This window comes from Dipteris shenzhenensis, chromosome 21 (assembly GCF_047967505.1).
Source record: "Dipteris shenzhenensis isolate YYH24624 ecotype China chromosome 21, Dip_SZ_1.0, whole genome shotgun sequence".
Classification (NCBI taxonomy): Eukaryota; Viridiplantae; Streptophyta; class Polypodiopsida; order Gleicheniales; family Dipteridaceae; genus Dipteris; species Dipteris shenzhenensis.
Window position 1 is genome coordinate 10,677,566 of NC_141616.1, and position 13,307 is coordinate 10,690,872.

The 13,307-nt window shown below is 47.9% G+C and overlaps 1 protein-coding gene across 1 annotated transcript in view; it reads left to right on the forward strand.

The window, feature by feature from the left end:
* Window positions 1–936: 936 nt before the first annotated feature.
* Window positions 937–13,307, forward strand: part of FOLT1 (folate transporter 1) — an 83,768-nt gene continuing 71,397 nt past the window's right edge. The window contains exons 1-2 of the mRNA XM_087392220.1: window positions 937–1,057; window positions 1,151–1,337. Coding sequence (XP_087248346.1) covers window positions 1,238–1,337 — 100 coding nt within the window. The 5' untranslated portion in view covers window positions 937–1,057; window positions 1,151–1,237. The remainder of the gene's footprint in view (window positions 1,058–1,150; window positions 1,338–13,307) is intronic.

Below are 13,307 nucleotides of genomic sequence, written 5' to 3' on the forward strand. Positions count from 1 at the left end.
TAAGGGGGGAGGGCTTGTTAATGAGGGAAGGGGGGGAGGTGGAAGAAATGGGGGAGTAGAGCCCCTTGTTATACATTTAATGGACCCCATGAATATCGTTCCTAGGAGATTTAAAAAGGGCCATGCAACTCTCATATAAGGCTAGTAAGAGGGCATCCCTACAATAGCAAGAGCTCGAACCGATGTCAAGGGCAATAAAATCTTATGTCCTAATGATTGCTAGTGGGATTGGTGAGAGAATTATAGTGACAACCTAGTAGCTAGATTTTGAGCCTCTCTAGGAAGGGAGGTATAGATGGGAATGGGCCTTGGTCAGAGAATTGTAGTCATAACATAGTAGCTAGATTTTGAGCCTCTCTAGGGAGGTATAAATGGGAAGGGGCCTTGCAACAATTCACGACTGAGAGCAAGGTGCTGAGAGTATATCGAGGAGGGCGTCGCATAGGCTAGCAGTGGCCCCTTGAGTGCCATGGCTGACAGGGTCATCCATGGGTGGTATCCATGTTGCGCTAGTCTGTAAACACCAACACCCTGAGGCTAGGTTCACACTACCTGTCCGCCCATGGAGGAGGAAATAAAATTGGAGGATGGTCGCCGGGTGTGGTGGTTCACACTAGCCGGCGGTCATCATAGTCTAGTAATTTATGTCACCAACGTGTGATTGGTGTAGTGGTTGGGGGGGGGGGTGCTATCTAAATCTATTTGCATGCATAGGAGATGGAATGGGCCAATCATTTAGCGGTTGGAGGAGTGTGCCATGGAGTTGGTGGCCTTCATGGGCCGGACACAAATCTTTTGTGTCGTGTCCATACCCGTCCCTCCTATTGGGCCAACCGGGAAAACAGCCCTTTAGAATACCTTTTGCGGCTTTGTGCAGCTGACGTGGCATCAGCTGTATATGCATGATGTGGCTTTTCATATTTCCTAGAGGTGCTGCATGGATGTTCATTTGCAATTACAACCCATTTCAGCTCGAATCAGAGTCTGTTTTTGAATCTGTCATATGATTCTGTCCACTAAGAATTGCAATCGAAGTCCATTTTAGCTCGAATTGAAGGTTGCGTTTCTCTCTTTGTTTTTGAACCTGTCATATGATTTCCTCCACTAAGAACGAGTAAAGAAATGACATACCGATCTGTGTTGGAAGCAGGCAGTCGAGAATCAGTGGAGCATAAGTTGTCTTTCGGCAAACAGGGGTTGTAGATGCATGACTCTTGATGTTGAGTACTGAGACATTATGCAATGGCAATGGGAAAATGCCGTTGCCGGAGCAGTGGCAGGTCTCACAACCGTTGCGGCTCTTCATCCTCTTGACGTTGTCCGCACTCGCTTCCAAGGTGTTCCGTGTCTCTAATATCTCTTTGAACTCATAGTTTTGAAAACGAGTTAGGATTACATTTACGCGAATAAGCATCGAACCTTCTAAGTTGAATGGAAGAAAACAACTAAGTTCTCTTAAGGCTTTAAGGTCATCATGTTAACAGTTGAGGACACCGCCACCTGGAGGGTATTTTCTGCGAATCTTGTGCTCTGTATTGGGAATGATTTGTCTTGGTTCGTCGTTCTCTTCGCTTTTTGCTCTCTTTGGAGTGATTGAAGCATCCGTGCCCCCTTTGGGCCATGTTCCATCAATGACATTGAGTTTTCTTCTCGTGCAACTGCAGTTCATCTCTCGTCCAAGAAAGGTAGAAAGTTAAGTATGATTTATTAATCAGAGGCTCGATTCAGTCTATGAACCCCTGAGGAATTGCAACGTTTCACTTGCATACTGGAAAATGTACAGAAATTACGGCATCGAAGTGTCTTTGTATGCTGCTCTCATCCCTTGCGAATAGAACCACATCGTCTGTATATAGGAGGAAAGGAGTGTGTAGCCTTTAATCCGAGCTTTTGTCCCATTGTGTGTTCTTAGCCATTCGGTTATGATCAAACACTTCGTATTTATGTTGAGTTTAAGAAGTAATTGTGTATCCCTTTTATAGTTTTCTTTAAGTCAGGGAGAGGGGGCATCCTTGCTTGACATAGATATTGATGCACTATAGTGGCCTTTTGATCTGAATTTGAGCCATCTATCAGTGGCCTTGCTAGTTCAGCCAATACTCAATGTGCTCTGGGCACTCTCTGTCTTGCACGTGGTCTCTGCAGCCCTCTCTCAGCGGCATCGTGTCATCTATCCAGGCTGCCCTCGTGTCAGCTAGCTCCTTCTCCTCCACTCCACTGTGTCTTGGGGCTGACTCAAATGTGTAGAAGTCTATGACATGTTGCTATGCCCGTTCAGCCTCTATGTCCTATGGTCTAACCCCCTCCTGCTGCTCTCTGCTCTTTCGCAGTAGTGTCTCCCGGTGCTGGCACATCTCCATTAGAAAAAGCCCAATGCAAACCTGGTCATGGAATTGGATCAATTGTGATAGTGTACCGAGTCCACTCCCCTCTAGGTAGAGACAGTGGTAGCGTCCCCGGATCTCATAGTAGGCTGGGCAAACACAAAGAAAGTGCTCCTCTATCTCAACCACCCTTAGCGTACATAGCATGCAAATACGTTGCTCTCTGGGTATGCTTGTGGCTCTCCTTGCCTCAATCCTCATTTGATGGGACGAAACCCGTATGTGTCCAATGGCAATGCTTAGTGCGTGTGAAACTCCTCTGTCCTCGAGATACTGGGGTCGGATGACGAATCCCTCCGATGATACTCTCAGAAAGTGGTTGCGGTAGAATTGGGCCTTGGTGGGGAGCTCCTGGCCCTCCCCAAGTCCGAGATGTGTGGAGTTGGAGGAGATCTAACCGTATGATACGGTTGATCTCATCTCGAGAAATTGACCCAGGAGGCGCGTCCATGCTGTACTGGAAGGGGGGGGAGCTTGTCTATCTGGATACTGTGTCTGGCACGCCAACATGCATACCATGTGTCAGCACTGTCCTCTGCTAGTCGTCTGGATGACTCCAAGGCTAGCCTTGGAAGTCTCCAATGAGGTAAGTCCCAAACTCTGTGAATGAAAGTCAACTTGAAGGGGTGTCATGGTGAACTCTGCCTGCACTATCTCATGTGGGGCTGAGGGCTTGCACCGGATCATCCTGCATCCCATAATCACCTGTAGCCTCTCAAGTCTTTTCCATTCTGTCCTTGGAGATCATATCCCCGGAAGGGTGCAGCATACATGGTAGTCGGTCACACTAGCGTATTGAAAAGCCAGCCCTTTGTCAGTGGATCTTGGAAGTGCGTCTGGAAGCAATGTCGCTCTAGTCGAGCCAAAGCACTACGTCCCCATGTGAGTCGTGCCTGGGTTGCATGGGTCATCATGAAGATGGGTCGTGTGAAAACTGCTCCCACTCCACTGGCTCGCTGCATCCCTGGAACACTTGATAGCTCAATTTTACCATCTCTCCTTCTTGCTTGAACTTCCCTCTCCCTAAAGAGGGAAAGATTGTCCCTGCAACCTCCTTTTCATCGATAGAATTGGCGATTGTCCCAGAACCCCTTCAATTATACAAAATCAAGTTATAAAAAGCAATTTACTGTCTCTCTACACAATCTAAATGAAGCACCAACAATAAAATTATGATTTTCATACCCAACAGTTCAGCAGAACAGGCAGCAGACAGGAGCAGCCAGAAGACATTTTCTTGGGCCTCATCTTGGAGGTGAAGGAGATTAGAAGGTGTGCTGCAGACTGAGCTCTCAAGGGCTGAACCTTGGCTGTCTCTCAGGGCAGCAAGGTGTTGTGATCTGGACGGAAAGTCTACAAAAGCTCCAGGTGGAGCACGCGGACTCGAGTCTAGAGATAGCCAGTAGATAGGAGAAGGACCTTGTGGTAAGATCAGAGGACCACATCATTGGTGGGACTCTGGATCTGTCTCTTTTGTATTGTGTCCATAGTTGTGGACGGAAATATATATTTTGGTGGTTTCTCTATCTGGTTGGTTCATTGTCTATTGATGAGTCTGCACACCTATTGTATGCACATAAGTAAAGAAGTTTGTGATTCCACACCCACATCGCACACTGTGTTAGCTCCTGGGCATTATTATAAGTCTTCCGCTGCGTGTACCCTCTGTTGGGTCATTTCTAACATGGTATCAGAGCCCAAGTAGGAGGCTCACAGGTGTGGGAGCTTGAAGGCAGGGACCTTGCTGAAGGACGACCCTGATTCAGAAGCTCTTGGGAATCGACTTCCACGACTGGAGGATTGTGCCCTTGCGAGAAGGAGGGTGACTCAGGTTCAGTCAGGTGCGTTCAGAGTTGTGGTTTACTAAAATTGAGTTTGGTTGACTTTGCTGTGTGGTATATACAGCAGAGATGTCGACCTCTACAGCCTCTTCAGCCCCTGCTTTCCCTTCCTCCTCCCCCAGTTTTCTCTCTTTCACTATCCCTAATTTTGGAGAGTCTGGGAACCTGGACGGGACTAATTACCCGATCTGGAAAGTGAAGATCTGGAGTCATTTAGTGGCTCGGAAGTTGTGGAAGCTGACCACGGGAGAGGAGTCGAAGCCGGAGGACATGGTGGACAGTAAAGGGGAGATACTCATGGCAGTAGACAGAGAGGAGCTTGAAGCTTGGGAAGACAGAGATGCCCATGCCCTGGCAATAATCATAGGGACTACGGCGGATTCCGTTCTTCCGCATATCCAGCTGGCCGAGACGTCAGTAGAGGCGTGGGTCACCCTGAAGGATCTGTACGAGACAGACAATACCTCCCGGATTGTGCTTCTTCAGCATCAACTCTACAATCTTGATATGGAAGAAGGAGATACGGTACATAGCCATTTGACGAAGGTCAAGGTGGTGAGGGATCAGCTGGCAGCAATTGGTCAGAAGACAAACTCATGCCATCTGGCCTTGATGGTACTGAGGAGACTGCCTCGGAGTTTCAAGAGCTTTGTTACGGCTGTGACAGCAGGACAGAGGACCAAACCTCTGATGTTTGAGGAGTTGTGTCCATTACTGCTACATGAGGAAGCTCGGGAGAAGCTCTACAACGAGGATAAAGATGACAAGGCGATGCTGGTGAAGGATTCCACTGGCAAAGGAAAGGGCAAGCCTAACGGTGGCAAGTCCAAGCAAGATGACTCTGACGACGAGGGGACTTCGAAGAGGAAGCACAAGAAGAAGTGTTTCTATTGTGATACGCCCGGACATGTTGCAAAGGACTGCAGAAAGAAAAAGGCGGATCTGAAAAACAAAAAGGAGTCTGACTCAGATTCAGAGGGAAAGGCCAAAGCAAATGTGGTAATCGAAAAGTTGTTCCTGGTGACATCATCGAGTGTTATCGAGGTCAGATATGTTGATCCAGAAATCACAGTAAGGATGTATGACATAGAGATGTGGGTCGACGAGGAGTCAGATGCCTTTGTGAAGGTGAAGGATAGCATGGAGCGCTTGGTACCTTCCAGGTGTGTAGCTGTTGACACTGACACAAGGGTGGATTCCATGGAAGGCCCTGGGGTGTCATGGTCAGATGGATGCTGGAGTTCAGAAGGGGACAGTACAGGATTACACAAGTGCTTGGTGGGTGCCTCAATGAGAGTTTGCTTTCAGAGTGAACATTCAGGCAGTACAACAGTCTGGTATGTATTTGATATTCTGCATTTGAGCCTTTATAGCATGCTGTGGAGAGACTCTGCTCTTCATTTGTCTCAGGTGATATGAGATTGGAAGGACTTGGCCTTCTTCGAAGGCAGAAGGGGAAGTATTGGTGCTTCTTCAAATCTTGGACGCAGATTGCTAGAAGGTGATGGACAAAGAGTACTGAAGCCAAAAGAGTACCTGCTTGAGAACTCAGCGAGAGTTCATGGTCCAGGTTATCTAGAAATATTCATTGGTTGCAGACCTTGCCAAAGGAAGGACGGGTTGAAACAGACCCTCAGAGCATGGTGCTTGGAAGACTTCAGGTTGTTCACTCATTATGAGGGGGACGATTGGAAGATCGTGACGGCTGGATTGCTCGAGTTCAGAGGCGGGAACGTGACTGAAGGAGGTGGTACCAGCAGGTGCTACCAAAGATGGACCTGTGTACCAGGATGTGTGGAAGCGGAACTGGACCTGGTGGAGCAGGAGCCACTGGATGAAAAGCCAGGAAAAGATTTCGACATCAAAGAGTCCTAGAGGACTACGACCAGGGAGTTATTGGAGCATCATCATCGACATGTTGGCATTGGGCTGAGATGTGTCGGTGAGAGGGGGTGTTGGAAAGGTCACCTCCCCATCTGTAAGCCCCCAAATGAGGAGTGCGTGGGGGAGGGAGACCTAGGGCAGGATGTGCCCAAGAGAGAAGAAAGAGAGGGGGCTGCCACATGGGCAGCACCTCACAGGATTGGGACCAGCAGATGGCGTCAGCATGGCGAGGGTAGTGGGCAGGAAGGGCCTGCAACAGACCCTGATGATGGCGCGGTACAGGCGGGTCAGGACAGTAGGATGTACAGGAGTACGGCGCAGGACACATGGCTGGGAAGAGGACCTGGCAGAGGCACAGATATGTCAGGATGTGCAGGCCCAGATATGGAGCAGCAAATATGGCTGTCAGTGGGCAGAAGGCAGGCCTTATATAGGCTGGATCCTTGCCTTGAATGGAGGGCCAAAGGGCCCTGGAAGTTTGGGCCAAAAGCCCTGGGTTGTGTGCCCTTTTAGGGCTGGACCAGCCACAGACTGGTCGGCCAGTCTGCTGCAGGCTGGTCGGTTTTTTTTTTGTCAGCCCCCTTGGGGCCTATAAAAGGAGAGGCCCTGGGCCTCATTTCATACCCAACAGTTCAGCAGAACAGGCAGCAGACAGGAGCAGCTAGAAGACATTTTCTTGGGCCTCATCTTGGAGGTGAAGGAGATTAGAAGGTGTGCTGCAGACTGAGCTCTCAAGGGCTGAACCTTGGCTGTCTCTCAGGGCAGCAAGGTGTTGTGATCTGGACGGAAAGTCTACAAAAGCTCCAGGTGGAGCACGCGGACTCGAGTCTAGAGATAGCCAGCAGATAGGAGAAGGACCTTGTGGTAAGATCAGAGGACCACATCATTGGTGGGACTCTGGATCTGTCTCTTTTGTATTGTGTCCATAGTTGTGGACGGAAATATATATTTTGGTGGTTTCTCTATCTGGTTGGTTCATTGTCTATTGATGAGTCTGCACACCTATTGTATGCACATAAGTAAAGAAGTTTGTGATTCCACACCCACACCGCACACTGTGTGAGCTCCTGGGCATTATTATAAGTCTTCCACTGCGTGTACCCTCTGTTGGGTCATTTCTAACAAGGCCCAGGGTTGTTACAGCAACCAAGCTATGGGCTGTTGAGCATGGCCCAGGCTGTTGTGCCATTGACGCACAGCACAATGATTCAATGGCGGGTTCACTTGCTGGTGCACAGGGCTGGCCGTCAGCCTGTGATGTGGACAGCAGCCTCCACGTGGAGCGACGTGTCACGATCTGTGACGTATTCCTTTCTCTATACCTTAGACTTATGGATGGTTTGATGAATGTACACTTGTGGAAGGGTATGCCCTTTCGACGGGACACTTCCTATAAGGAACAACCCTTCACAAGAGACATTCTATTGAAGAGACATTCCTATTGTAATGTACCCTCTCATCAAGGGTCACACCCTTCACAAGGGGTACACACCTCTTCATGCACATACACTTTGGAGTACACACCTTTTCATGTGTGACTCTTCACTCTCTATATAAGAGAGGCCCAATTGTATGGATGAGACACTACAGATACACTACAGACACTCAAGCAATACAATTATTCCTTGTTCTCTGCTATTTCAGTCTCCTTTCAGTTCCTTAGCACATTTCTAAATATAGTAAATCTAGGATTTCTTACAGTGGTATCAGAGCAAATTTCGCTCCTGCCTGTAGGAAATGCCCCCCACCTTCTAGCACCTATCTGATACATCTTTCTCCGCTAGAAGGATAACCGTGCACATTGTGCATGGAAGAGATGGAGAGGATGAGCGTAAAAATTTTTAGCACCAACCCTGCCTAAAGTTCATCAATGGCCTCTCCATCTCCCACAAATCATGAGTTGATGTGAATGGACACGACAAAAATCGTGTCTTTTCATGTGCTTGGGCTGTCCCAAAACCAAGGGACGCACCTTTTCCACCATCGGACACACCTTTTGATGATGGAGTCTTGACTCCTCACCCATGGGACACACCCCATCGTGGCAAAAAGGACACACCTATTCATGCGGGGACACCCCTTTTAAAAACAGGGACACACCCCTTCATGAAAAGGTGCACCTATTCCAAAGGTCACACCCCTTCGAATAGGCACACCTTTTGGCACCAAGCACTTATAAAAAGGGTACCTAGAGGGGTTAAAAAGAAAAAAAAACCCAGCCCCAAACTTTAGGTCTACCCTAGGTTACCCAAGGGTCAAATAAACCCACCTTTTAAATTTTTTTTTGGGCAACCACCCAACGTAGGCAGCCCAAACGAAAAGACAAAAGGGACGATCCCTTTCAAACGCCCATACAACGTTTTTTCGTCAAACACGTTTGCCTACCTGCGCAGCCCCTAGCCTCGCCATTTCGCTGCCCTGCTCCCCTCGCCATATGCAGCCCCTAGCCTCGCCAGTCTTTCGGCCCTGGTTCCCTGCTTGCAGCGCCAGATCAGCGATAGCCTCGCCAGCCTGCAGCACTAGATTCAGCGTCAGCCTGCCATTTCGGTCGCAAATCAGCCTTGGACGCCTGCAGCCTGGTTTCGCCAGTGACAGCCTGCAGCCTGGTTTCGCCATCAGCCTGTTTCGCCATTGACAGCCTGCCCCCCCCCCCCCCCCCCTTGTTTCGCCACCTTTTCCTGCCAGTTCAGCAGCGGTTCAGCCCTCCTATCGCGATGAAGACAGCCTGTTAAATGCGCCCTGTTCCTGTTTTCAAATCCGGACCAGCCAGGCCCCGATTTGCTCCTCGCAACCCACTGCAACATGGACCTCCGGACAGAAATCTGCAGGCCTTTTCTACGCAACAAATTGGCAGATTAAATCATTGCCAGGTGGATTCTTTCCATTCTACTTCTAAGGATTCTCTTGTCATTATCAACTTACAACAAATGAAAGACGCTCCCTTAAAGCATGGAAACCCCTGGTAATTCACCCGGCCTTTCAAGGACACCTCAGGCATCATCTACCACACAATATCGTGTTCAGATTGCACAACTAGCCCATTTCGGAGCTTTGGCATCGTGGGTCTTCTGTGTCACGTGCCCTCCTAGTGATTTGGACCACATCCTATACCTTCTACGTGAGGCACCTCAGTTACATTACTTCCTCAGCACCGTCTAGGTTGTGTTCCACGAGACACGAACATACCCAGAACATGATATTCCTCAAGAGTTTGCTGTCCATCTTTGGAGAGAATTTTACCCCTCACCTTCGGCATCTCCAGGGTACTCTCCACCCCCTTCAGCTCCCGGATATCCTCCTATACAGGTTGTACCTTCCCCAAGACAGTATTTACACTCTGAAGGCACTCCTTCCCCTGGATATCCTCCCCTTCCGACAGCAGCTCCTTATCCCTTCTCAGATCCGTGGACTCTGCAACCTACTCCTGTCCTCTCACGAGCAGTAACACCCCTTTCGGCATCACCAGTGTTACCTCAGACAGGACCTCCTTTACCAAATTTCCATGGGTAGTTCCATCCTGCCTCGCCTGCCCCCTCCAACATGAGTAACCTCAGGGAGCAGCCCGAATCTTCTTCCAGAAATGGTACAAACTAGAGTGCAGGTTCGCGCTTTTCTCAGAGGGATCTCCGATATGTCGCAATGCTTGCGTGAAGCCTCTCCAGAGATCAAAGACTAAGTCCAAAAAAGACCCCTGAAGTCAACGTACAAGGCGAAACACTACTGCAACTTCAAATTTCCCAGCTTCAGGACAGCATCTCCGACTTGGTCCAGAAAGTCCAACAACTTCAAGAATCTCGCAATACCACACATACAGAGGATGACGTGACGCAACCAGACGACCATGCGGATTCATTCCCACCAGAGGTAGAAAACACTGAACTACGTGCCCTCTATGGTTTACTTCAAGCTTCCAAAACTAAAAGACTTGACATCAAACTTCCGGAAGCCTACACTGGTCAACGCAATCGCCAAACAGTTGACCAATGGCTCGCAAAAATGCGCATGTATTTTGATACTGTTGACCTCACTGAAGGCAAAAAGATCGCCTTGGCAGTCTCCCTCCTCAAGGATACAGCTTTTCTATGGTGGCAAAGACGCTTAAAGGACGGCATAAGTGTGTTAACATGGGAACGTTTTGAACACGTGCTCCGTAAGCAGTTCATACCTGCCAATGCGGACTTCCAAGCACGATCAAAACTCCGTCAGTTGGAGCAAACAGGCTCCCTGTCTTCCTACATCTCTCAGTTCACCACATTGGTGCTGGAGATTGATGGTTTAACTGAGGATGATCGCCTTCATGCTTTCATCTCAGGCCTAAATCCCTTGTTACGCATTGATGTCCTTAAAGCAAACATCACCACCACAGCTGGCGCTATTGCTTACGCAGAGCGCATTACAGATTTCCAAAACACAGAGAAGCAGAGTGCTAATCGCACACAGAACTCTACTATGGCCAAAGGTGCTCGCCCTCAAGATAACACCAGGTTTCGAGAAAACTCCGGTAATCAAGGTCAGCGACAGTCTCAAGATCCCCCGAAGACTCAGAAATCATATGTTGGATTCCAACAGAAGCACTCCTCCAAGGATCGCGCCTCTTCTTCTTCACAAAGTCATTACCGACATCCCCAACATAAAGGTGCGGCCACTAACATGAAGAACAGCTCCAGCACAAAAGGACTTTGTACCATCTGTACAGGCGACCATAGATGGTTCGATTGTCCCAAGCGACCAAAGCAAAATTCCAATATGAAACCTAGCACTTCCCAAACAAAAGATGCTATCCCAGCACAAGACAAGAAAGGCAAAGCTGTTCGAATGGCAAATACCATCCACCTGAGCCTTGCCAGCAACCCCGAACCTTCCCTGGCCACTCAAGTACTTTGTGTTCAAGGATCGATTCGTGGAACAACGGTCACTGTCTTCATTGACAGTGGCTGCTCTCATAACTTCCTAGCTAGTTCTATGGTCGACAAACTTCGGTTGACCACCAGTCCTAGTCTCATGGACTATCAGATTGAACTCGCAAATGGAACTACCTTCTTGTGCAACACTAGGATTAAAAACTTGTCTTTTCGCATCCAACATTATACGGACAAGTTGAACTTCGACATCATGCCTCTTTCTCGGTACGATGTCATACTTGGACAATAGTGGCTCTACGACTATGATCCATCAATTAGTTTTCGCAGCCATACTATCCAGTTTGTCCACCAGGGACAACTTATTGAGCTAACTGGTTCTAGGGACTCTCCTTCAACCCCAGTTGCCTTTGCCCTACAAGTAAAGAAGTGGGTTCGTAAACGTCAAGTAAAGACTTCACTTCTGTTGGTTACGGCAGTAGAGGAGACACCAACAAAGGATCCTCCTGAATACCTCAACCAACCTTTTTTCCAGCCCTACCTGGATATTTTTCCACAGGAATTGCCAAAGCAGTTACCACCTCGACGACCAGTGGATCACCCAATCGAACTTATTCCCGGCAGTAATCCACCGTCGAAACCTCCTTATCGGGTTTCTTACACTCAAAATGAAGAAATCCAAAGACAGGTCACCGAACTACTCGACAAAGGTCACATTCGGCCCAGTCGCAGCCCTTTTGGATCTCTTGTACTACTTGTGGAAAAAAAGAATAAGTCAATGCGCATCTGCATCGACTACCGAGCCCTCAACAAGCTCACTATCAAAAACAAGTATCCATTGCCTCGCATCGATGACCTCTTCGATCAACTTCTACATGCAACACAATTCTCAAAGATTGATCTTCTTTCAGGTTATCATCAAATTCGCATACGAGAAGGCGATGAGTACAAGACAGCTTTTCGAACAAAGTATGGACACTATGAATGTTTGGTCATGCCTTTTGGGTTAAACAATGCCCTGGCCACATTCATGACACTAATGAACGACATCTTCAAGCTTTTCCTCGAGAAGTTCGTCATCGTTTACCTCGATGACATCCTCGTTTTCAGTAGATCCCTACATGAGCACAAACAACATCTTCACCAAGTTTTTGAAGTTCTCCGTGCAAATTCTCTCTACATCAACATTGAGAAGAGTGAGTTATTCAAGACCCAACTCGAATATTTGGGACATGTTATTTCAGCTCAAGGCATCTCTGTGGATCCCAAGAAGGTCGAGGTAATCTGAAACTGGCCTACTCCTAAGAATGTTCATGATGTCCGCTCTTTTCTCGGATTGGCAAACTTCTACCATACAAAGGTCTATCAGTTTTCCGAAATTGCAGCTCCTATGTCCGAATTATTGAAAAGCACAGCAATTTTTCAGTGGCTTCCCGAAACAGAGTATAGTTTCCAACAACTCAAGCAAGCACTCACTACAACACCAGTTATGGCTATTGCTGACCCCAACCTTCCATTTGAGGTCATGACCGACGCTTCCGACATCGCTACAGGAGCAGTCTTGATGCAAGAAGGCAGAGTTATTGCTTTTGACAGCCATAAACATTCCGATATCCAAACCCGATACCCGGTTTATGATAAGGAGTTTCTTGCCGTTGTACATGCTTATCGCTCTTGGAAACATTATCTCATGGGAGCCGACTCGGTGGTCAAGACAGACCATCACTCTTTAAAGTATATCTTTACTCAACCAGTCATGAACGCTCGACAAGCACGTTGGGTTGAGTTTCTGGCCAACTTTCACATGACCATTGAGTACATTCCAGGACTACGCAATGTAGTTGCAGATGCTCTCAGCAGGTTAATAGCATCAGCTATGGTAATCTCTACATTATCTGTGGATGTTCCGAATTCATTCAAAGGAAGTTCAATGATAAAGACTTCGGCACAGCAGTACAAGTTCTTTCCAAAGATCAACCTTCGACTTCCGAACATAAGATTTTCTCATCCTATTCTTATACGGACAACCTTCTGTATTATCAAGATCGTGTCTGTGTACCACATGACAAGGAGGTTCGACGTCTTTTGTTAAAAGAGCATCATGTAGTTCCTGATGCTGCCTATCCAGGCATCAACAAGACTTATCGGTTACTCAGTGTAACATACTACTGGCCTCAGATGAAAAAGCGACGTCATCAAAATGGTTACATCTTGCTTATCTTGTCAACAAATGAAAGCAAGCCGACGATTTCCAACAGGACTTCTTCAGCCTCTTCCAGTTCCAACTGAAAGGTGGGAAAGTATTTCCATGGATTTCATTACAACACTACCACGATCCT